General features: G+C 39.9%; 1 protein-coding gene across 1 annotated transcript in view; it reads left to right on the top strand.

The window, feature by feature from the left end:
* The window catches only part of dclk2a (doublecortin-like kinase 2a), a 35,031-nt gene that overhangs the window by 4,663 nt on the left and 6,824 nt on the right, over positions 1-23,544 (top strand). The window contains exons 2-6 of the mRNA XM_070856486.1: positions 490-827; positions 16,584-16,686; positions 18,911-19,009; positions 19,543-19,593; positions 21,700-21,794. Coding sequence (XP_070712587.1) covers positions 490-827; positions 16,584-16,686; positions 18,911-19,009; positions 19,543-19,593; positions 21,700-21,794 — 686 coding nt within the window. The remainder of the gene's footprint in view (positions 1-489; positions 828-16,583; positions 16,687-18,910; positions 19,010-19,542; positions 19,594-21,699; positions 21,795-23,544) is intronic.

The raw sequence follows: 23,544 nt of genomic DNA, 5'->3' as shown, positions 1-23,544 counted from the left end.
GCAGCACCGAGTTCCTCATCCAACAAACTTCACAACAATTGCCCGACATTCTTGCTGCGGTTTTCATTTACCGGCCAAGCCCCTGTGCTTGTCACATGACTTTGTTCGTAAGGGGAAACATTTGCGTGCTAACTGTTCGAATGGAATGCTGGCAGATAAAACAAAATGCTTTGCTTTGGAGGAAGGCCAGTGCAGCAGCTTAACAGCTGAAAGGGAGAGAGGACAGTGTTACACTGGCCTCGCCTCTCAATGTGCCTTTTTCTTTCAGCTGAGGAATGTTAACTCTTTATTGTTCAACTTATCTGCCTAATGCCATGTGGACGTGGTATCTATACATCGGAGGTGGATTATGAGTGTGCTTGATTTTTGCAATATTCCATTTTAAATATTTTTCAGAAGTTCTGAGATGTGGACACAGTTTGCAAGAGGTCTTTGTTTTGACTGACGACTCTAACCAACCACCAACCACCAATTTATTTCTCTCTCTAGGTGAGAGTTATGTGTGCGCCTCAAATGAATCCCTCAGACGTGTGGACTACACCAAGAATGTCAACCCCAACTGGTCAGTGGGCAGCAGAACTGGCACATCACGCTCCCTCACCTCTCTCACCCCATTGAAGAGTGAGCTGCTGCGTGAGTCCAAAGACTTCATCAAACCCAAGCTTGTCACAGTCATTCGCAGCGGCGTCAAACCCCGCAAGGCAGTACGGATACTGCTCAATAAGAAGACGGCACACTCCTTTGAGCAAGTGCTCACTGACATCACAGATGCAATCAAGTTGGACTCTGGAGCTGTGAGGAGACTGTTCACTTTGGAAGGCAAGCAGGTGAGTCCGATGTGATGCATGCTTGTTTTATAATTGGACTGGATCATAATTGCAGCGCTGGTGATCACCAAGCAAACTTGTGCAAAACCAGCCAGGGAAACAGGTAAACTCATTGACCAAAATTACATAACATGACAGTTGGAGGGAGTTAACTGTATTGTTCTCGGTGAGATGAGATTGGACGATGTGCATATGAAAACCAGATGGAACTGTTAGGCTGAGCTTTTCCGCCAAAGGTTTTATCTCCAAAAACCGCTGTGATTTATAGGCTTCAGCTGTGTCAGCAGTCTAGGTAATTACACACCCTTTAATCATCCATACATAATTACACGCCACAATTATTTCAACAAGGCACTAATGAATACACTTTAGAGTTCAGGCCTTTTGCCATATCCGTCAGTATAGTTTCCTCCCTACCTCATCCAACACTATTAAGCCACAAGAGACTGTTTTGCTATAATCCTATCCATCTGGGACACGCAAATAGTAATGTTTCCATCTGAAAGTCTCATTTAGGGTCCCTGGTGTTATGAGATGAGGTGAGCGTGAGCACATAGTGCCCCTAATCAAAAAGATTTATATGACGGTGGCTCATCTGGGAGAAGTTTTAGGTAATTATTGTTAATTATATATTTTTTAACTCATAGAATTATATAACTTGAAATAGGTTTGAATTAAAAAAAGTCTTAATTAAGAAAAGTCTTGGTCACCTTACATCTTAAACCCTCAGAAGGGTTGAGGGCCTGTGTGAGTCTGAAATGCACTTAACATGTCCGCATTATGTCTATTGGCCAGACAGAATGATACTGAAAACACAAAGGTAATCCAAAACAGATAAGTGCAGAAATAAATAAATTAATGGGATTTCAAAAGGGAATGGGATTTTCATCACAGACATTAAACAGACCCCTGGCTGATGACAGACTAAAGATTTAAGGTTGTGTAAATGCCTGTCAAGCACATGGACCTCAAACATCAATGACTTTGTCAAGATTAGAAAATAATAAAGTTGATTAGGTTACTGCTTTTTGTTCAAATAAGAAATAAATAATAATGAATAAGAAGACTATATTATTCAAAGCTTAAGTCAAAAAGATTGCTCCCATATTTCTGGCAGCCGGACTCAAATGGCCTTAAACAACTTCTGATTTGTTTTACTTTAGATGCAGCTAACTGTGACACACCACACATCACTGAAATATTTCTTGAAACTGTTCATGCTGTTTTAGTCAGTGGATTTCATTTTTGTTTGTTTTCTGTCAGCGTAGCAGTGAAAGCAAATGGCTGATATAAACAAATGTCAGATGACAGAAATGGAAAACTTTGTGGAACTCTCAATGTGGATTGGAGATGAATCTTTTTTTTTGTAATCGACAGCTACACAGATGTAGGTATACTGATTATAGATAAAATACCCTTATTTCATAATTGATAATCATAATGGGGTCTTGGGGTTGGATTGAAATGAGTTTAAAACCACTATTTCCAGAGTAATAGTTCCAGGCTGCAGGCTATGAAGCTGTAACCATGACATGTGAGAAAGCGCTAAATCCAAAGTCTGACAACCAAACCAGCTGATGTTTGCTTCTTTTGAGCTGACAGGAATCTTTCTTGGCTGGACAGTCCAGACAAATGACTCATGAGAATAGTAATCACCTCTGACAGGGCTGGCCCAGCATCCTTTCTGTCAAGCCAGCAATGTACAGCTTCTAGGAAAACACTGTACAGTATCTCATTTTATTTATTTACATTATTTTAGCTTGAAGTCTCCTGTGGCAGATGGTCTAGAAGTTCATGTCTGATCAAGGGGGTGTGGTTGTTACATGGAAATCAGATGAATGAGTCTTTAGCCAACAGCCCTCAACACTTAGCTGTCCTGCTATTCAGTAGAATTGATGTTTTAATGAAGGCATTCACTATTATTATCAATTATTTATACACGCCTCAAATGTTAAATCAAAACAGCTGCACTGCTTTGTATGGGTTTAAACTTGTAAAGCATGATCATCTGGCCACATGTCAGTCAGTGGTGTCACAAAAGGTGTTTTCCATCAGTTTTCAAAGGTTAAACATCTGCTGTGACATCACTGATTGGGGTGTGGCCAAATGAATAACATGTAGTGAAGCCTCACTTTATTGTTCTGCGTGAATGAGTGCTAATAATTAATCCTGGTGGTCTGCTTCCTTACAGTAAAAAGAATTTGGTGGGGAGGCATGACCTTATACACATGGTAATTAATGTCACGGACTGATATGTTCAATGACATGGTACTAAAATAAAATATTACCTGATAAAAGCATGGTCCACAGCTGCCCACATTAATACTTCTTGTAAGAATCCTGTTAGATTCTCCATGGTGATTAAATTGAATTCAGTCTGTGACATAAAACCTTGATGTGTATCCATTTCCATCTCTTAGTAGATTTCAAGTAGATCAGCCATGCAGACCAGCTGTTCTGGAGGCATTTCACTTTCTGCTTGCCATGAGGAATGTTGCATTAATCTTTATAGGGTGTGTTTAAATACAGTAACATTGGTGCTTGTGATACATTTGTGATGTCCACCCCATCTTCCTCGCTATCCCGTTTGGATGAGAGCTGACAATTTGACTAATTGTTTGAAGTGAGAACAGGCTGGCATATTATTAGACCGCTTTACAGGGACGATTTGTGCTGTTATGTGTTGCCAGTATTAGTCATCATTTCTGGCTCCTGTAGCTTTGCCTACAGTGTGATTGTAAATGCATCAACAACTGCAACTGATTTAAGAAAATTCCCAAACCACACATAAACTCCTGTATTGCCTTTAGGTAAACCTAATGTTCTTCCATTGGATTGAAGATGGAAGCCAGCCAATTCAACCGTCAACATAACAGCAACATTTATAGTACAATGAGTTCAGTAAGTGAGTTTTGTGTAGCTGTTTGTATTTTGAAGCAGAAATTGTTTCATGTACTACACAGATTTTTGGGATTATGAATTACAAATGACACAGTAGACACATGAGTTTTTAATGATAAGCATGTCACTCATTAGTTACAGCAGGCTTTTCTTAGCTTCCTTTGATAGGTTATTTCTCGTCTCTGCTGGAACAGAAGTCTACCCATCAGTCCATCATTCCCTGTGAAGTTCTCTATCATCAGATCTTTCTTATTTTACGGGGCTGTGTTAAAATCTGTCTTGTATGGTGCCACCAAATTGTCAAGTCCTCTACAGAAATGTCTTTTGGATAAAAGAGTTACAATAATCAATCTTAGAGGTTAATGTTTATTTGTACGAGGCAGTTATTAGCTAAAACATTATCAGCAAAGATGATAAGATGTGGCCCAATTCCATTAAATCAATATAGAGAATACAGTAAATACAGCCATCCTTGTATGGTGCATTATTGTAAGCACAGAAAGCATGTCAGAGAAAACACTCCAGTTGCTGCATGTTTTAGATAGTTAGGCAAGGGGAGTGTTGTTGTAGATGACTTGAAGCATTAAGCTTCTCTCGTATTGACAAATGCAGCAATATGCTGTACTTAGATGTTGTGTTTATTGACAATGCTGTGTAATTTGGTTAGACTGTGTTTGAAAAATCAAATTATGTTTTTCTGCTCTGTCATTTCACCTGACTCAAGTTTCAGGCTGAGTAAAATCAAAGACATGCCCTCTTGAAATGATTTCATTCCATAAATATTCAAAATCTACAATTATTGAGTTCTGGCTCATATAGCCTTTACTTGAAAGTTACACTCATTTGCACACAATACTTTTCAACAGCTTAGTAATCACATAACAAATTTGATGTTTCAGTCCCATCTGTCAGTGTGACAACCCCACAGCAGCAGCAGCAGCAGCAGCAGCAGCAGCCAGACATTGGAAAGGCAGCACAGGGTCTTGCCATAATGTCTGATTCACTACTTAGAAATGGACTGTTTGCTTTAGACTCTCACTCTATTGGCTTCAACAGGGCTATTTCACAATTGAATTAAGAGTCTAATCCAGAGGTTTAACCCATTAAGTTTGTAACCTGATCCTGACACTAGAGCTGGACACCTGACAATTTCCTGTCCATGATTATGGACTGGATACAGTTTGCATGTCAGTCATTTGATGCTTTGGTCTTAGACATGAGCTGAAGCTATACTTTTAAAATCCCCAGTGAAAAATAAATTGTTGTATCTGTCAATTGAATCTTTATTTCTAAAAACATGACTACTTGAATCGAATGTAAAAGCACTAGCTTTAATCTTTCCACTTTCTCCTGTCCTCTGCTTGAAGAGGAAGCAACACTCTCCCAGACCAAACATGTCCCTGTAATCTGATAGCTTGATTTGTTCGGTGCCCTCTGTCATTGAGCCTCTCTACCCTGATAAGCCTCTTTGCACACTCTGAGCCATAGTGGTGGCTAGACCAAAGGCTGTTTACCACATTGACACTATCGTGTGAAAATCTACAAAGCATAAACTTTTCAAGAGCTAAGAAAACTGTCCTGCATTTTGACAGCTCGTGAAGGAACACTTACTCCTTCAGTTCATCTGAAAAAAATCTGAATCATCAATTTTAGGGATAGATGGGTTTCACAGGACAGCGACAAACATTGCACCTTAATACATAAATGTGTGGCTTTATACAGTGTTTGTGTGAAAAGATAAATGAATACCTTGGCTATGGAGAAGAAGGGCATTTCCTAATGTCATTTCCTATTAAGAGAACACTAATGTTTTGGAAGGCTTGTTTTCCTTCAGACCAAAAGATCAATATCAATTTCAGCAAGTCCAGAGTTTTAGCATTCGGTCTACTAGACTGGAGGCGAGAATCTCCATCAAAAATGAAAAACAATGTGACGTCCAGCAACTCCTTGTTGTAATGTTATTTGAAAATGAAATCAATCAGTGCAGGGCAAGGCCTGTAAATGCAGACTGTGCATTATCTGTGCTGATGGGCCAATCTGTGTGCAGCGCCTGGTGTACACTGTAATCATCAACTATTATTTGCACAGTTTTGAGAGATGTCACAGGTTTATTATCGATATTGGGCTGGCTTTGATGTCTCCATCCTCTGTCATCATTTAAAAGAAATGCACAATATTAAAAGTTTATAAGATCAAAACTTAAGAAATACACAAAACTGTGTCCTTTATGTCAAAAGTAATATTCACCTTTGGTTTTGGAACCAGTGCTTTTTTCGGGTGTCTATTACTAAACATATTTGCAGTTCCTCAAATCAGCATCAAATGTTAACATACCAGTTTTAACACAGCCCCACTGCTTCTGTGAAAAACGTCACTTTTTACTTCTACAAAGTAAGGCTCCTCACTCAGTCACTCATAAACACACACACACACACACACACACACACACACTCAAAATGCCTTCCAGCAGCATCCTGCCATCTGCTCCTCCAAAATCAAATCACAGGTCCCAGCCACCCGGTCTGCAGGCGTTGCAGCCCCCTCCCACTGATGCATGCACACACACAACATACACACAGCATCATGCACACACAATGTCACACTCATACACTCAGAGGCCCCCCACTGAGGTCCTGGCCACCACCGGATAATTAGACCTACAAGCTGGAAGGGAGGGTTAAAGTGCAGCTGTCAGGTGTGTGTGTTTGTGTGTGTGTGTATGTGTTTAGGGACGTGCGGGTGTGAGTGAGCGTGCTTACACAATACATCTCTGTCCACTCTCTCTCCTCAATTCAAAGCTGCTCTTCAGACAGAATGTTAATTGTAGATCTTGGTTATCAGGGCCAGCAGAATCAGCTGCTGCTTTTGAGAGAAAATCCTGTTTTACATCTCAAAGCTGACTGGGCAAGCAGAAAATAAGATTTCTGTATTTTTTTTGTTGTTTAAGCGATGCATTAATTAATTTGGAGAACAGTAAGCAGTCCAGTACTTGCATTTCTAAAAGATTTTTTTTGTAGAAATCATTTATAAATGATTCAGGGGAACTAAAGAAGTAGCGACAAAAAGAATAGGGTCTATGTGATAAAAGAAAAAGATCAAGTGAAGGTGAAGCAAGAAGTTCAAATCTGAGCTCTTTTTGGCACCTCCAAACAGCTGGCTAGTTATCGTGTAAAGTGGGTATGAATGTCAGATTGGATTTAGGTGTGGGGGGCGGGGTTTCTGTACCTTTTTCAACTGTCCAGTAAGCAGTTCTGTATTCTGGCACCTTTTTCTCTTCACTACTCACATGGGACAATCAATCTACTGTAGTGGAACACTTCCAACAGACTGCGACTGACCTGGCTACACATCGTCACATCAACACTGCTATCAGCTCAGATGAGAAGTTGACTGAGAAATGTGCTAACAAAAGACAGAAGGCGGGAAGGGCAGAAGAAGAGTGTGGTTGCTATAGAAGGAGAGGGTGAATCATCACCTAGCTCATTTCCCCTAGTGTAGTTATCTAATGCCTGTTTTTCTCTATCTCCCTTCTCATCACCCCGACTATTCATCCCACTGTGCAAAGCAGCCGACAACCACTTTTGTGTGCCATAATTACATACAAAATCTACCTTACATTCACCCCTCAGTTACAGGATCCTTGCAAATTTAGAATCAGATTTTTTTGTTCTTTTTCATAGATCTGCAAAATATTCTTACTTAGTAATGTACACTTCTTATACTGTCATTAAAGAACCAAATGTCCAAAGCTGTATGCTACTATCTTACATGTTTCCTCATGAACAAAACTTGGATTCAGTTTACATGTCACAGCCGTCAGGTCTAACAGTCTGCATAAAGATACAGTGGAATACTGTTTACATGTGCTTGTTCTAGCTGTAGTGAACAATACATCTGCTGTCCTGTCTGTTTCACTTCATACTACAAATCAGTGCAATTTAAATGTCTGTCTTTTATAGGAAGTTTTGAAGACAGAGTCTGTGTGTTTTGTGGCCAGCCTCTAACATGCTGTTGAATAAGAGCTTGTGGTACTGAATTTAATCATCAATGTCATATATTTATTACAAAAATAGGAAGATCGTACTGCATCTACTTACAGAAACAGTTTATAGAGCTATACGTCAGGTCTCTGCTCTGCACTGGCTTAAAGTTTAGATAAGTTGAACAATGTTATTCTCTCTCTAAAAAAATCCTGAAATATGCTTGTCTTTCCCAATCCTTTTCACTCAGTGATGTTATCAGGATGACAGTCTGTCTGCCCATTAACCAGAGGCCATAAACAAACCTGGACCATTTAGGCTGCTGAGTTGTGAGGGACGCTCGTCTCTCTGAAATCTTGAAAGGTCTTTTCATTACACAGAGCAAGCTGAGGAATAAGAGAGGAAGTGGAGCTCAGTACTGATAATTGGACAGTCTGCTCAAATGCAGTGTCTTATTTTTTGTTTACATCTTTGCAGTAGTTAAGTGAATGCACTTTATTCTCCATAAGAAATTGAACACACAGTTACTGAAGAACCTGAAAGGCCTAAATAAGCAATGTTGGTTGATGGAAGAAATCCATGCTGTGTCAGTTGCATGAAATGAACTAATGGGCTTAATTGGATTTTTCATCTCCTTTTTTTCTTTCTTTATCTGTCAGTTTCATAGAGGCAAGTACACTAGTGCCTCTGCATGCATGCAGAGTACATAACAAAAGTTGAAGGTCACTCAGAGGTCTCAATACTGCTGCAGTTTATCATGGCACAAAGAATTTGATGCCATGCCGTGGGAAGGAACAGCCGGGACTAAAAATGCTCATCCATTTTCTTATTTTTGTGTTTGTTTGAAAGGGTTGGTTACTTCACATTTTCTTACCCCTTTTAAATCACACCTATTTGTGACAAACATGTTAAATTAATAGTGAATATGGCAAATATTTGCTCTTCCCATAGTTAGTATTTGCCCTTTCCATTGTTGTGGCAACAGGGATCTACTGTCTATTAACCAGCATATACACAAGGTAAAAAGGCTTAATTTCATAGGATGCACTCCATAGTGACACGCACAATCATACCCCCTCTCTGAGGTTATAAGTTTTCCAGATTCCTTAGTAAAAGTTCCCCTCAGCAGTTTTCTAAATTGTTTTTATGAATCACTCTTAGCTTGGAGCATTAAGCACCACATACTGCAGAGGTACACATAGTGCTGGTAAGATAAAGTAACAGCATTAAATGTTTGAGCACCAACATGTCATAAAGGTGAAAACTAGCTAGCTCATAGTGCATGGATTGCTGGGTTCTGGAGATGTACGTATGCATATAAGAGGGAGGTGGATTTTGGTTAGCATGACACTGATGCGCTGTGGCATCGTTTCACATGACTCGCTCCAGTACTCTAAACCCACCCAGGTTTTACAGTACATGTGTTAGCAGGGGCGTGCTGCTCTATCTTGTTCCAACAGTTGAAGGGTTTACATTAATTAAGGTGTCTGGTTTTTGCTCAACCTGCCATCATACTGATGGGAATGATATCTTGTCATTTGAATACCCTCCTGGCAGGACGATGAAACATGCTGGCAGTTACAGACAGATTAATAAAACTGTCTTCCTCTTTGACTAGCTAGTGTCAAGCCCACATGGAGGCTCCAACTGATTGTCAGACATGAGCTGTTTTTAGGGCCAAGTTTGGATTAAACGCCACCATTTAGGTCAACAGCTATGAAATTTGCATGCCACCTATTGTTCTCTACTCACATTAGCATACATCACCATCTGACACCAGTGCAATGACACCATTCAACCAGGAATATTCTTAGAGACGCTCAGAGATATGCTATTGTTTATTCTAGGCTCTGTGATAAATAGGGTTTCTTCATGCCGAATCCCTAGTAGTGTTTGGAGATGTTCCAATACTTAAGTGTATTAGTGTTTCCCCACTTGCCAACAAAGTGCCATGTAATCTGTATAAAAAATATAATTTGCTCAAAAAAATAATCTGTTTTAAGGTTGATGAGATGTAGTTTTTTGGCCTCAGATTCCCAGTCATTTTTGGTTAGATAGACTTCTCAAAGCAAAATCTTGACAGGCTAAATAAGTGCAAGTCAAAAAGATGAAGCCTTGTTATAAAATGGTTGCTGTCTGGCCTTTGCAGTTTAAAAAAACCCTGAAAATCCAGAACCCCTCTTTCTTGTCCTAGCAGATGCTTTACACACACACACACACACACACCACATTAATGCTTTCCTCCACTCTTGGTGGGCAATGCAAACAAACGTTATTGTATTTATAAAGCAAAAGTGCCAGGTCTACGTTTCACAAGTGCTGGCATGATACCGTAGATTAACTGACAGGCAAACAAAAGGCCAGCAGACGACAGATAGTGGGGGTGTCGGGGGGTGGGGGGCACGGGGATGTCGGCTGTGCAGAGCGTGTGGAGGCCACAGACAGGGAGGGCATCCATTGTGTGCTGTGTGATCTCAACTACTTGTTTTGTTTTCTTTGTCCAAGCCTGGCCCTCATTCATTCTTTGCAGCAGGCCTTTCACTCTTCCAACAGGAGAGTTGACATCATGCTATGATTAGCCAGCATTCAAACCAAAGCCCACACACTGTTGTTTGTCTGCTTAAGTTTAATCATGCAAGCCAGCCCAGATTGCCTCAGCAAGTTTTGGCAGATTGATGTGTTGATGTGTGGCAGATCATGAGCTGTATGTCTAAGTGATCCTGACTACTGTAACATGTGTCCCATACACATCAAACAGTGTCTTTTCTTTTAGTCTTTTGAGCACATGTTGCCTAGTTGCCACATGAAATGCAGTAATATTGTTGGTTTTTATTTGGAGACTGAGAATTATGTTCATTGGCAACAAAATCTGACATTTTATGCATCTCTTGTGAATCTCTTAGCATCTCTGCAATTCTGCAGGTGTCCCTTATTAAATGAATGTGGTAATGTGAGGTTCATTCCTAAAAGTTGTGTATACATGTTTTGGCTTATACTCCCAGTCTCTCCAGTTCTTCTTGCACAGTTCCTTTTGTGTATAAAGAGCTCAGAGCTCATGTACATTGAGACAGCCTGAGGTTATGTACTGTAATGTCTCTCTTTCTGTATTTGAGCATGACTTAGAGGAGCGGCACAGCGAGAGTCAGACAGCTGTGTGATGTGTTATAGACCAACCTGCCAGTGGCTGGTGTGAGAGAAAGTTCACTGTATTGCCTTGAAGTTTCCCTAAACTATCTTACAAATGGAAACAGCTGATTTGAAATGTATGCTTCTTTTATTCTGAAGTGTTCTTGCCTTCAGTATTTCAAGTGTCCTCTATGAATTAATGAAATCCAGTATATGAAAAACTCAAGGAAACCTGCTTGTTTTTTGCTCTTCAGTGTCTTAAGTGAGCAACGGTTTGTTGGTTCTTTTACATCTGCTTGGTTGCCCTTGAATGTCCTAGAGACTGAAAGCAAATAAAAATGCAGAGTAATTTGTAACTAATGGCTAATGCAGCTAATGTAGCAAATCCACAGTCGTGAGTCAATGATGGACTTGAATTTCTCATTGCTCACTTTTGTGCTGCCACTGCTGACACCGCCACCTTATCTTCACTGTTCCACGTGCCTGAGATTTACCGCTCTAATCCAGAGGAATTTAACAGTCTCGGGAAGCAGCCTCTGTATGTGAGTAAGAGTTCACAAGTAAGTAACAGTTAAAGTGAGAGTTTAAATGTATGTAAAGAATGCACCTCTGGTTTACCATGAAAGGTTTTTTCTTTTGGAACAACAGGAGTGCAGTGTAAGCTGACCTTCCCCAAGGCAAGAGACGGAGAACTCGATCTTGCTGTCTTTTTTGCTCTTTCCCTCAGGACTCCACCCACCTTCTGGGCCCCTTGATAATTTAGCTCAGAGTGATGAGCTGCAATGAGGGGTTTGGAGGTAAACGGGGCTGATGGTACCCAATGATTACAGTGATCATTGTCCTGTCAGCCATCACAAGGAGAGCCTTTTACTTTCGTGTGTGTATCTCGTTCAACCATTTGTGTCTTTTGCACTGCCCTCAGTTCTTAGCACCTGCTATTGTGTGACATTCGTTTTTGGAACAGAACTCCTTATGTAAAAGCAAAAGAAGAGCCCCTCCCACCTAAAAAAAACCCTAATAATAGATGTTTGGTATATTTACATTCATTGAAAATCTCATTTATTATATTTGTGACCTAGACTTTGTGGGCCCCATTGCCCATTTTTTGTTTTTATTTGTCAATATCTTGGGAAAAATGTTTCAGTTCAAGTAAGTGAATTGTCTTGAGGGGTGTGCACATTTTGCAGTACATGTTAGAATGTTTTCAAAAAGTAGTTTAAAAAGGTACAGACAGACACTTGAAGCCCTCGGCCTGTATTTCCTCTGTTGCCAAGCTAAACAGGGCAGAAAGTACATCAGGAAAGATAGAGGACACAGACGGATGGTGAGTGCAAGAGAAGGTCAGACATACAAGAGGAGGGGGGAGTGTCTCTTCTTGGAGGGCAAACTTCAGTTTACCCTCAAGAAACGTCACCCAGCCAATACACATCCCTGCGAACAGTTCAGTTCACTGATTGGCGGAGACAAGCCCTAGCAGGATGGCGCTGGCAATGGAGTGCCATTGGCTGTTTATCCTGGCAGTGGTTGACAAGAGCATAGAAAAACATGGACAATGCAGTCTGACATTCAGACGCTCCTTTACTTATTTGCTCCAAATAGTCTGCTGAGGAGGTTATTTTCAAGAAAAACATCCTATTATGTGTGCAACTTTAACATGTACACAAGGCATCTTATTGATAGAAGTTTTAGCAGCAGCATCATAATTTGATTTATGTGAGAGAATATGGATAATTTAGACCACAAATCTAGATATATATGCCTTTTTACTTTATCATTATAGAACGTAATCCAACAGACACATTTTAGTAAGATACAGGCTATGCAAATGAGATGCTGTTGTTGGCTATGGCAATAAGAAACTAGAACATCAGGAGACTGGGGTGGTGGAGGGAGAAATCAATCTACACAGCCAGAACTGCAACGAGTAGCTGGAGGGATCAAATCATAGCCTACAGGGGTGACATTATGATGGGGTTTATTATTGAGACCCCCTCATCATCAACATTAGTATGATGTGACTGGTGATTATCTGATGCCAATCAATTGACAGCATATGTGATTTAAGTGCTCTTAAAGCCACCTGGATGCGGTCAGAAGTAGGGCTGTAATCAACCAAAGAAAGTCTTGGTTGACTGGAATTCTAGTTACAGTTCAACCAACCGAGAAGCTTCTTGTGGTTTAGTGGTGAATTATATTATTGACATAATAAATACACAGAAACAACTGATTGAGAAGCAATTTCTCATTATGAAAGTAACACCAGTGGCAATTTGGACAAGATCGACAGAGCAGTTGACCAGAAGATGTCAGCGCTAGTCAGAAATGTGCTTCAGTGATGTCTTGGTGTCTGACACACTCTGGAGAATGCTTCCTCTTCACTGCAGCACTGTGCGACGTTCAACCTCTAGAGGTCAGCGAAAACAAGATTTTCAGTTGCTGGCAGGTGTGCTGTAAGCAGTGCTTTGTATTTTCCTTTATGGTTTGAGTAACTCCTGTTAACCCTGTTGTATAGTGGTACTATACTATGTATCAAGTGTTGCATTAAAGTAATATATAAGACTTGGTAAAAAATTGTAAACGGTGCAGTTTTAAAAAGCACATCTACGTTGAAACTCCATAATATAACAGACTTTGTCATTTAACAGAATTTCTCAACCACTTGACCTCCTTTCATTCTTGCCTTTTTAAACCGGTGGCCATACAGGCATCATTTGTCTCCATTTCCCTGCATTCCCCCGGGGGCGTCACAGGCCAGCTGCAAAGTACTTTATCACAGGCCACAGCAGTGCTAGCCTTGCAGAGAGGTAGGTGTGTGTAGGGGTGGAGGTAAATACAGAAAGAATACAGCTTGGGCCTTCTCGACAAGGACATATAGTATTCCAGCCTCGCAATCCCTTTTCTGCGCAATAAGCCTGTTGCCTCAGGTGGTGTGGGGACCAGCATGTCCTGGGGCAGCAGCAAGATAACAAAGGAGTTCAAATTAATAACAGGTAATTTAGTTGTGTGTGCCATGGTTTGTTAGGTGCAGAGGTAAAAATACAGCTCCTGTCTTGTGGTCGCCTAACAGTCTTACACGACCTAAAGCTTAAAGATTAAAAGTTAGACATTTTGGGGAATATGCTTATTTAGCTTTTGTTGGAGAATTGTAAGAGAAGATCAATATCACTCCAATATCTGTCCATTAAACTTGAAGCTACAGCCAGTAGATGGTTAGTATTATTGTTTTGCACAAAGACTGTAAACAAGGAAATGGCTACTCTGGCTCTGTCACTAACAAAATCCACCTAAGTTACATGTCTAAGTTCCTTGTTCATTAAATCCATAAGTGTGGTTTTGACACATGCATGAGCATTAGAGGTGCAGAGAGGTGTATTTTGTAACGACTTTACAGAGCCAGGCTAGCTGTTTGCCCCATTTCCATTCATTGTACAAAGCTAAGCTAATTGGCTGCCGGCCTTATATTTAACTGAGCAGTATGAGAATAGTATCAATCTTCACAATTAACTGTCTGCCAGAAAACAAATAAGCGTATTTCTCAAAATGTCGTACTATTCCTTTAAGCCATCACCAAGATCCTCTGACTGCTGATGTCATCACGGTCAGTGGTTTACCTGCCAGGGGACAGTGTCACTCCTGCAGTCCCTGTGTTGCTGTCTCACATTGTCCTCAAACAAATGACCTGCTGACTGGATGGAAGATTACAGAACAGTGTTATCATTGATAATGTCTGCACACAGGAAAGCAGTGTATGGATTAAGGTTAGAATTGAATGAGAAATATTATATAACATCCACATGTAATAGTCCCCCACTTGCACTAAACCAGAGTCCATTTTTGACGCATACATCAGACTACCCATGTGGGCTGTTACTATGGTGATTCTAACACCTGTGCCCTGACAGTATGGTGTGGCGATCAGCTGCCAAGTTCCAGAGAGAGAGCTCATCTAAAGAATGACGTCCACTCCAGCTATGTCAAACCTTTGATTATCTGCCACAGCTCAGAACGGACACATAATACATCAACACTTCGCACTGATTCTTTTCAAGTGGCTATTGGTCTGCATCAAAGATTAAACTAAGGAGCCTCATTAAGGCCCAGAATTACTGTTTTTATTATTTATGGCAGCGCTATAGATACGGCATACTGTTTCATTTTTAATTGATGCTGTTTGAATGTAGGACATGCAAAAGTGTCATGTGAAGTGTCTTCTTTATTATTAATGAATGTGTAACTACTACTGTATGTTTCTTTGTGTTAACTCTTGCTATTTTAGTTGCTAGATGTCTCACTCCTACGCCACTTCTGTTTCCTTTTCTCTCAGCCTCCAATTCTTCTTTTTATTGTGCAGATTGTTTGTGCTCTTCAGCAGTCATTTAGCTTTTCTGGACCAGCAGTTTTTCTGATACCCATCTTGCACACACACACTTTCCCCCACTGTGTCAGCCCCCAATCTCCCCTAGAGGATCCATCTGCCCACAATCTTTAGCCATACTCCTCCCCCTTACTCTTGTTCGAAGTGTGTGGGTGTGTGTGTGCATGTGCATGTACATACAGTACATATGTCTGGCAGTGTGTGGGTGCAACTGTGTGAGGTGGGGGGTGGGATAATGAACGTATCTTTCCTCCTTTGTCTCCCTACTTGTCCACCTACAGCAACAGAGGGATAATCTGTGTGTGTGTGTTTGTGTGTGGGCACAGCTCACTGAAGTTTAAAAGTAACTTCTGCTTCCGCCTCCAGGGGTGGGTGGTGGGTGTAAAAGGAAAAGTGCTCGGGTCTGCAGAGAAAATGACGATCACAGTGTGCGACAGAATAGAAAAAGCAAGACAAACGACCCTGCGGCACAAACGCTAACTGTACTGCTTTCCTCCCATGACTCTGCATTGACTCTGCAGTATTCTAGATGTCACTGTGTTTTGACCTCATCCCTTTGTTATGCCTCTGTGCTGTACACTCAAACGCATGCAGAGTCACACAGTTACAATGTTAGTGTACCACATGCATCCCACAGACTGATTTTATCTGGCCAATGAGCACAGAGTGAAGCAATTATTTCACATCCAAAAATACCGCAGTCACACGTAGAGCTAAAAAAAATAAAATGGCTAAAATGAAACAGAATCCCTTGAACTGTCAAGGCCAAGCTCCATCATCCATACTTTATTTTAAACAAGCTGGTAGTTGTCACTGTGTTTGTTCACAAATGAAATAAATGAAGGGTTTTTGTGAAGCTACTAATTCTAGTATTCACAATAACAGAGCTCACCCTTGAGCAGTAATAAAAAGTAAGTGATTTACTCTAGTACTATACCTACTTTAAGTACGTTTTTAAGCTTATTGTACAGTACTTGAATAAATTACATTTGTGCTAGATGGTAATATTGTACTTTTCTCTGTACTACATTTTTCCCAAATTTACATGTTACTGTGCAGATAAAGGCTTTGCATGCAAAATATATGCTTTGCTTATGAAAGATGATGCAGCACAAGAAGTTTAAAATTGGCTCCACCTGGACCTGGTACAACAAAATCACACTAAAATGTATTGTGTGTGTCCTTAAGGCCTAATAAATGCATTGAATGCATTTCCTTCACATATCAGAGCGTATTCTAATTATTGTAATGAAATTTTACTTGTGGAAAGGATCTGATTACTTCTTTCACTGCCACCTCCGAACATCAAAACAAGTAGATAACTATTCTTCATCTTTTTAATCTCTTTGTTTCTCCTTACTCTCCTTCCTACAGATTACCAACCTCCAGGACTTCTTTGGGGACGATGACGTGTTTATAGCGTGTGGCCCAGAGAAGTACCGATATGCCCAGGACGATTTTGTGTTGGATCACAGCGGTAAGGCTTCCACAGCCTTTATGACTGGTAGGCCTGCCTAAGACTAACTAAACATCCGTCTGTCTGTGTGTGTGTGTGTGAGAGAGTGTGTTTGTTCACCTTAGTGTCCTTCCACACTATTTTTCCCTTACTAGTGCTTACAACACTCTTTTCCTTTAGGAAGTTGATAGCAGGATATTGTGTGTGTGTGTGTAAAATACTCTTTTCTTTTAGGATTCTCTTCCCGTTTTCATTCAGATTATGATAATCATGATAGTGGAAAGTAAGCCTTTGTGTTAACATTAAGTATATTTAATAGTCAGTCCAACATCTGCAGAAAAGAATTGTTGCTGTACATTTCCTCCTGTCAGGTAAGGAAAAGAGGCTGCAGTCGTCTGAGCGAAAAATTTCATTTGTTTTTGCTTGTGTTCCTATGTTTTGTGACTTTGTCTTTGTGTTCATGCTTTGTACTGTATGTGCGGTATATACAGTATATTATGCACAGTCTCTGTTGGGTATCACCCCTTTATCTTGCAGAAGAAAATGCTGAAAGTTTGAGAGCACACAGGCAGGATATGACCTCTTTAAACAAGCAGACGCATTCTCTGTTAAAGCTGTGCAGAAGTTTAGCCAACATTGGACAACCTTGTGGGAAGGAAAAAGGAGTTTATTATAGTAACAGTCCAAAGTATTGACATCCTGTTTAATTTTTTTGTTTTGTCAGGTTAGCTAACAACAGGGAGGCATATCCTAGCACACACACTGTGTTACTGAGGATGAGTGATGGAGGATTGCTCGCATTCAGAGATAGTTTGGAGCATTCGTCCCACTTAAACTCTAGTGCTCCACTTTTAAGAATTAGGTCTTTGAGAGAACAAAAAAGGCACACTGCACTCGCTGCTGAAGGTACAGAGGCTGCTCTTCCTTTCTGCAAAATAGGAAGTAGGTCCAGTACACACTCTACTGTTGAAACATGGAAAGAATACAGATGGACTGTGCAATTGACACAAAACAATAACGCTGTAATGGTGTAATCAGAAGGGAAACCAGCAAACTGTCACCTGGACCCTTAATTTTTTGGTACTAGAAATATATCAGGGTGGTTTTAAACTTCTTATTGATAACTGAGTGTGCAGCCATGCATCTCTCCAGTAATATGTAATATAAAGAGAATTTTCAATAGTGGAAATACAGCTAAACAACAAAACAAAAGAAAAAAACTAACATCTTGTCTTCAAGAGTTGTCCTAGAAAAAGATTTGTTTTGCTGGGGTTTCTTGTTTACACCATGCAAGGGAGTGTACTATACTATACTGAGAGCCCCTTTTAATCAGTCAGTGAAATATGTATCTGGTGGTAAATAGCATGGGGAACACACTGCACTGTGTGCTTACTTTTTTCTTATGTGTGTGTCATTACATTATACCTCTCAACGCCCACACCCTCATTAACACAGCCCTGACAAGTTTACCACAAGCCTCATTACAACAGTTGCTCTAACTGCACACAGCCTCACAGCAAGACCACTAAATCAGCTGTGACACACAGCAAACAGCATAAAAACCAAAGCTTGTGATTTTTGTTCATGTGGTGTGTGTGATATGCAGTGACATTTTAGCCTAGATGTTGTATTCCAGAGGAGAACACACATTGTTGTAATTGCTTTGCTCTAAAAGACTTCACTGATGTGTACCAAATCTTGAGAGACTCCATATTTTTAAGAAATCAGTAAATGCTGCTGTAATTTACTGTTGCCAACAAGTCTAAATAATGTAGAAGTTTAGGTGTAGTGGGGACTTCCATCCTAAACGAATGCATGCACTTTATACTTATGGCATTGTGATCACATTTAATGTAATATAAAAGTAATGAGGTGCCTGGCTGTTTATGGTCAATATGTTATTTTTCTAGCCAGTTCTTGTGAATCACAATCACAGAGTGAAAATGTTTATGTAGCATAGCCCTATTTGGAATCCAATGTCAGGTAATTTATTTGTTGTTCTTTGATTTTTAATCTGGTTTGACTAAACACTGTTTGTTTCTGTTCTTTCCTGCCCCCCATAATCAAGTGTGACAAGCATTCATGAAACCATGCCACACACATAACATTTTCAGGGCCATATTTCTGCTAGCTTTTGGGGCATAATTGTTCCACATTAACTCTGTCTGAGAAGAAAGAACAGATTTGTTGATCTAGGAAGGTTAATATATATACGATGATGACCCTGAGCGTGTTGTCTCCCCAGAATGCAGAGTGCTGAAGTCGTCGCATAGCCGCTCTGGTACTCCAAACCGGACAACTAAGAGCCCTGGACCCTCACGACGCAGCAAGTCCCCAGGTGCAGGTAAGACTCATGACTGTACACATACTGGAAACAGTCAAGTAGCTGTGTGCAGAAGCCCTGTCAAATTAAGAGATATTCATGCATTGATAACATACTAACTTGTAAGTACACATTGAAAGTACACAGCCTGAAAGGTCAAGTCTTGCAAATTATTTCATTACATGTGTGAAAATATGTTCCACAAATATAAAAAGCCCATTTATCTGATGCCAAATCAACACTGTACTTAAAGTTAATTTCTGGTTGAGAGGCTGAGTAATAGCTTTTCATTTGGCAGCCTCATCCTCAACCCTCAACAGCTGTGACAAGTTACTAAGCAATTTGTGTGGTGCAGAGTGATGGTGACATTGTGCTGAGTAATTAATGTCCTACAAGCCATCACATCAAGTTTAAAGAAGAGATCATTGAGAGGTTGCCAGCTTTGGAGTTCCTGCAGTCTTAGTTCAACCAAGTTTCAAATTATGTTATAATGTGATTATACCTAATCATATATCTGCCTGACTATTCTTTTTTTTTCACCTCTGACATTACAGCAAGGCAAACTGCTCACTACTCCACCAGTCAGTCTCCCATCAAATCCCCAGGTGAGGCTGGTGATGGTGTCACAGTGCTATTAAAACACCTGCTATATCTATTCACTCTGGTAATCAGGGTAAAGTAACAACTTTAGGGTTCCAGTCAGTCCAACATGGTCCAGGGTGAAATTTCTTAGTTGTGAGTTCAAGTCAGGGAGTGTTTGACATTTACAATTTAAGGTTTTCTAAAGGCGTTTGACTGAGACTGGCCTTTACAGTTTTACTCCAACAATGGTGATGATCTAAGAATAGCATCGTCTTTTCTGTCCTTCTGGTTGGAGATCAAAGACATGTAGCAAAGTTTAAATAAGTAAGTAAAGTTTTTTTGTATAGCAACTTTCACAGAGCAAGGTTGCAAAATGCTTCACAAAAAATGGTAAAAAGACTATAAAGACAGTTAAAGAAACAAACAGTCAAATTGTTAAAAATGAGACCAGAAAAACAGCAAAAAGAAACAACCACTAAAAGTACACGCAATTAGTAGACAGCACAGGGTGGGACAAAGGCAATTTTGAATAATTTATAGAGACATGCTGATGAGCCTAATTATAAAAGGTTTTACCTTTTCTGTCGGCTTAATTCCCCACTCTCTTTCTCTACCTCCCTCTGTCCCAGACCAGACTACGGGATGCCATGTATTATACACCATTTACAACATCTATCTAATTTGAAAGCCAACTACTGCTGAATCCACTGATTCAAAGCCACGAACAGATTAGACTCACTCTTCAGCTTTGCTAATTAAATCCTGCTCTCAGTGAGCAGTTACAGTACATCACATGTCTCTTCATCTGTAGCAGCTGAGGTGCTCAAAAACTAGACTACACTACGTAACTGTAGTACATTTGAGTTTCCTCAAATATTGCTTCAAACAGTCCTTTACATATACAAGATCAATACCCTGCGGAAAGTTAAGTGAGAAAAAAACTCTAAGTGATTATAAAATGAAGAAAAATCAGTAGTGCAAAGACGCAGCCTGTAGGCAGTGTGAAATAATTTTCCTCAGCTCAGCTGGGTTTATGCAGATGAAGAGACTTTGAGTTTGAGTTTGACGCATTAGGTCTCTGTATTTGTGCCAGAAACCAAGTGAGCAGGAGGCAGATATAGTCTGTTCTTCTGAGAATGAATCACTCAAACAATACAAGCTCTTATCCCTGCTGAGGGTCTGAACACTTCATGTTACACACTACAGTGTAGTATGTATATGTATTATGTTGTAGTAAGTAGAAATTGCACGTATGACGTAATTTTACATTCTATTGTCTAATTTCTAATCTTATTCATTCAACAATTAGTGTAAAAACTAACAGCAGTTTAGACCTGTAGATCTATCCTGCTGATGTGCACCATCTACAGGCAATGAAAGTAACAGATTTCTTAGTTGTGACACTGCAACTTCTAAGTTTTGACACACAGTAATGAATGTGGGAACTTTGGGTTTTGCTTGGTTGTAGCTGCTATTTGTTTTCGTGTGGACGTTAGTGTCAGTTGTCGCTAGTTGTGGAGGTTATTATTGTACTTTTGCTGGCAGATGGTAAAAATGTTAAACATCAAGAACACGCAAAGAAAACCAGTGGTTTTAAAAAAGAAAAAAAATGCAGTTATAGTACCAATTACCTGCAGGTGACATATGGGTTGAAGTTTCAGCAACTGTTTCATTCCTTGCCTGTAAGTGGTGACAACATCTGAACATTAGCAGGTCTAAACGTTTGTTTCAGATGTGTAGAACAGGTCCAAAATGTCCATACAGCTCTATCTTTAGGATAATCTACATCCTGGTAAACATGAGTGTGTGAGTAAGTTAGAGCCAGCTCCATGAAGTATACTACATCTAATAATAACTACCCAGTGTGGGACATTTTTTAAAATATTTTCTAGTAATCACTCTTGGATGCATTGTTGAAGATTACATAGAAACACCATAGAATACAAGGTAGTGCAAAAAAAGGCTCCTTTGAACAAGCTAAATCACAGACGAGCAGTTTTATCCACACATATTTATGTTTGTCAATATACTATTTATTTCTGCATATTATAGAAATAAAAAATGTAGTCACGATCATAATAATCTTTTCCCTGTTTTTGCATATCTCCCTTGTGTTTTTCTCCATATAGTAAATGGGGTCTCAAGCAGCCAGATTTTAACTCCAAGGTCCACCAAGTCTTCCACTCCGTCTCCCACTAGCCCCCGAACCACCCCTAGTTTTAAGGTAAGGCACTAAGCCATATCACATCTATGTGTGTCCGCACGTCACATACAGTAGTTGTGCACACAGACACCCACAACTTATAGCTGCATTTGAACACATTGTGTATACAGCACAGTATATAGTTTATAAAACATATGCTGTATGTATGCATTCACACTGACAATCCATCCCATACACATGAGGGACAACAAACAGACAGACAATCTGAAAGTACTTACAATTACTAATATAACTTTCATGAATTGGAGATGCATTTTCATCCTTATAAATCATTTAGCTTTGCATTGTTAACATCAATTTTTGCAAGCTTGCAATCTCCTATTCTTACTTTTCTTTCTGTCTTACTGCCACCTCTTGATCAGCGGAATAGTTAAATTCATAGACATTCTTCTTATGTGCATATTTAAAATGACTCTTTTATCACCAGTCCATTGTGCTACTAGTGGTCAGAAACTACACAGGTTGCCTTTAAGGTCTTATGGTTGGACTTCAGTCAGTGTCTGTCCTCCTATTATCAAACCTTTAATGGACATAACTGGAATGACTTGCTTGGTAAAATCCAGGTCTACCATCCCAGAGACCCCCTGGTTTTTAACCTGAGTGACTCAGATCTTACACATACCTACACAAGACACATAAATTATGGCTGAACTTTATGGTGGGGGTGTATCGACCTACTTACCACAAACTGATGAAATGTCAAGTCAAGTCATCCAGTCACTGACTGAGCCATGTATGACCCACAGATCTGTGAACAGCCGATGTTGAAGCTCTGTGAAGTATTTCTGGTAGAGTTTGAGATACTAATCTGATTTATTGATGAATTCTTCTGTAAGCTGCATGTTAGTCCCAAACTACAGAGCTTCTAACTGCTCCAGCCAGCTGGCAAACCTCCTTCAGAGTGCCACCGTCCCTCTCTGAGCCCCGTCAAAGACTTATCCATCCACATTCATTTGGCAGGATATTAGATTTTTATGATTCACTGACAGCTTTAAAATTCACTGGCAAAGAGGCTGAGTAGAGTTTTTGAAAAACTAAATGAGGAAGTGCATGGATGTTAATGACATAGTTACTCACTCTCACCCTCATTCACTGTAGCAGTCACACTAAAGCAGTCACATAGAAGTGGTCAGATAAACTAAAGCCAAGAAAAGAAGTTATTTATCAGAGGAAAAAGCTTTTTTAGGTATCCAGTTGTGAAAGAGACCTTGAAGGTGTTCCATTTCTATTTTGGTCTAAAGGGCGACCCTTTTAGACTAAATAATAGATCCTTATTGTGAAATAATGTACATGATGGCGCAGGAAGGTACAAGGCAGTACCATACATAATGGAAAAGATCACTTACTTGATTGTGATGCTTTGGTTTTAATAACACATTTAAAAGAATATGGCCAAAAGATGTTGAAATTGCCACTGCTGTGATCTGCAGAGATGACACTCTTGAATGAATCATTCATCTGGAGCCACAACGATTTTATGTGCAGTGATAAGTAGATATGGAGGAGGAGATCTGTTCCAGTAGCTCTGACACTTTGTATATTTTGAAGGGCAAAGTTTAATTTAGACCTATTTCACTATTTAAACAATAATGGGCCTGTGTTTATTTTAGGATTAATGTACAGGGTGCACTGTTAAAAGAATGTGTTGCTTTAGTGATCAGTAGACTTTAAATCTCACCATACTGTGCAGACACAGGTTTTGGTTTGAGAATAATAAACATATTTTTAGATCTCAACTCCTCTGTGCTTT

Source organism: Pempheris klunzingeri, chromosome 3 (assembly GCF_042242105.1).
Source record: "Pempheris klunzingeri isolate RE-2024b chromosome 3, fPemKlu1.hap1, whole genome shotgun sequence".
Classification (NCBI taxonomy): Eukaryota; Metazoa; Chordata; class Actinopteri; order Acropomatiformes; family Pempheridae; genus Pempheris; species Pempheris klunzingeri.
This window is presented reverse-complemented; position numbering and strand designations above follow the sequence as displayed.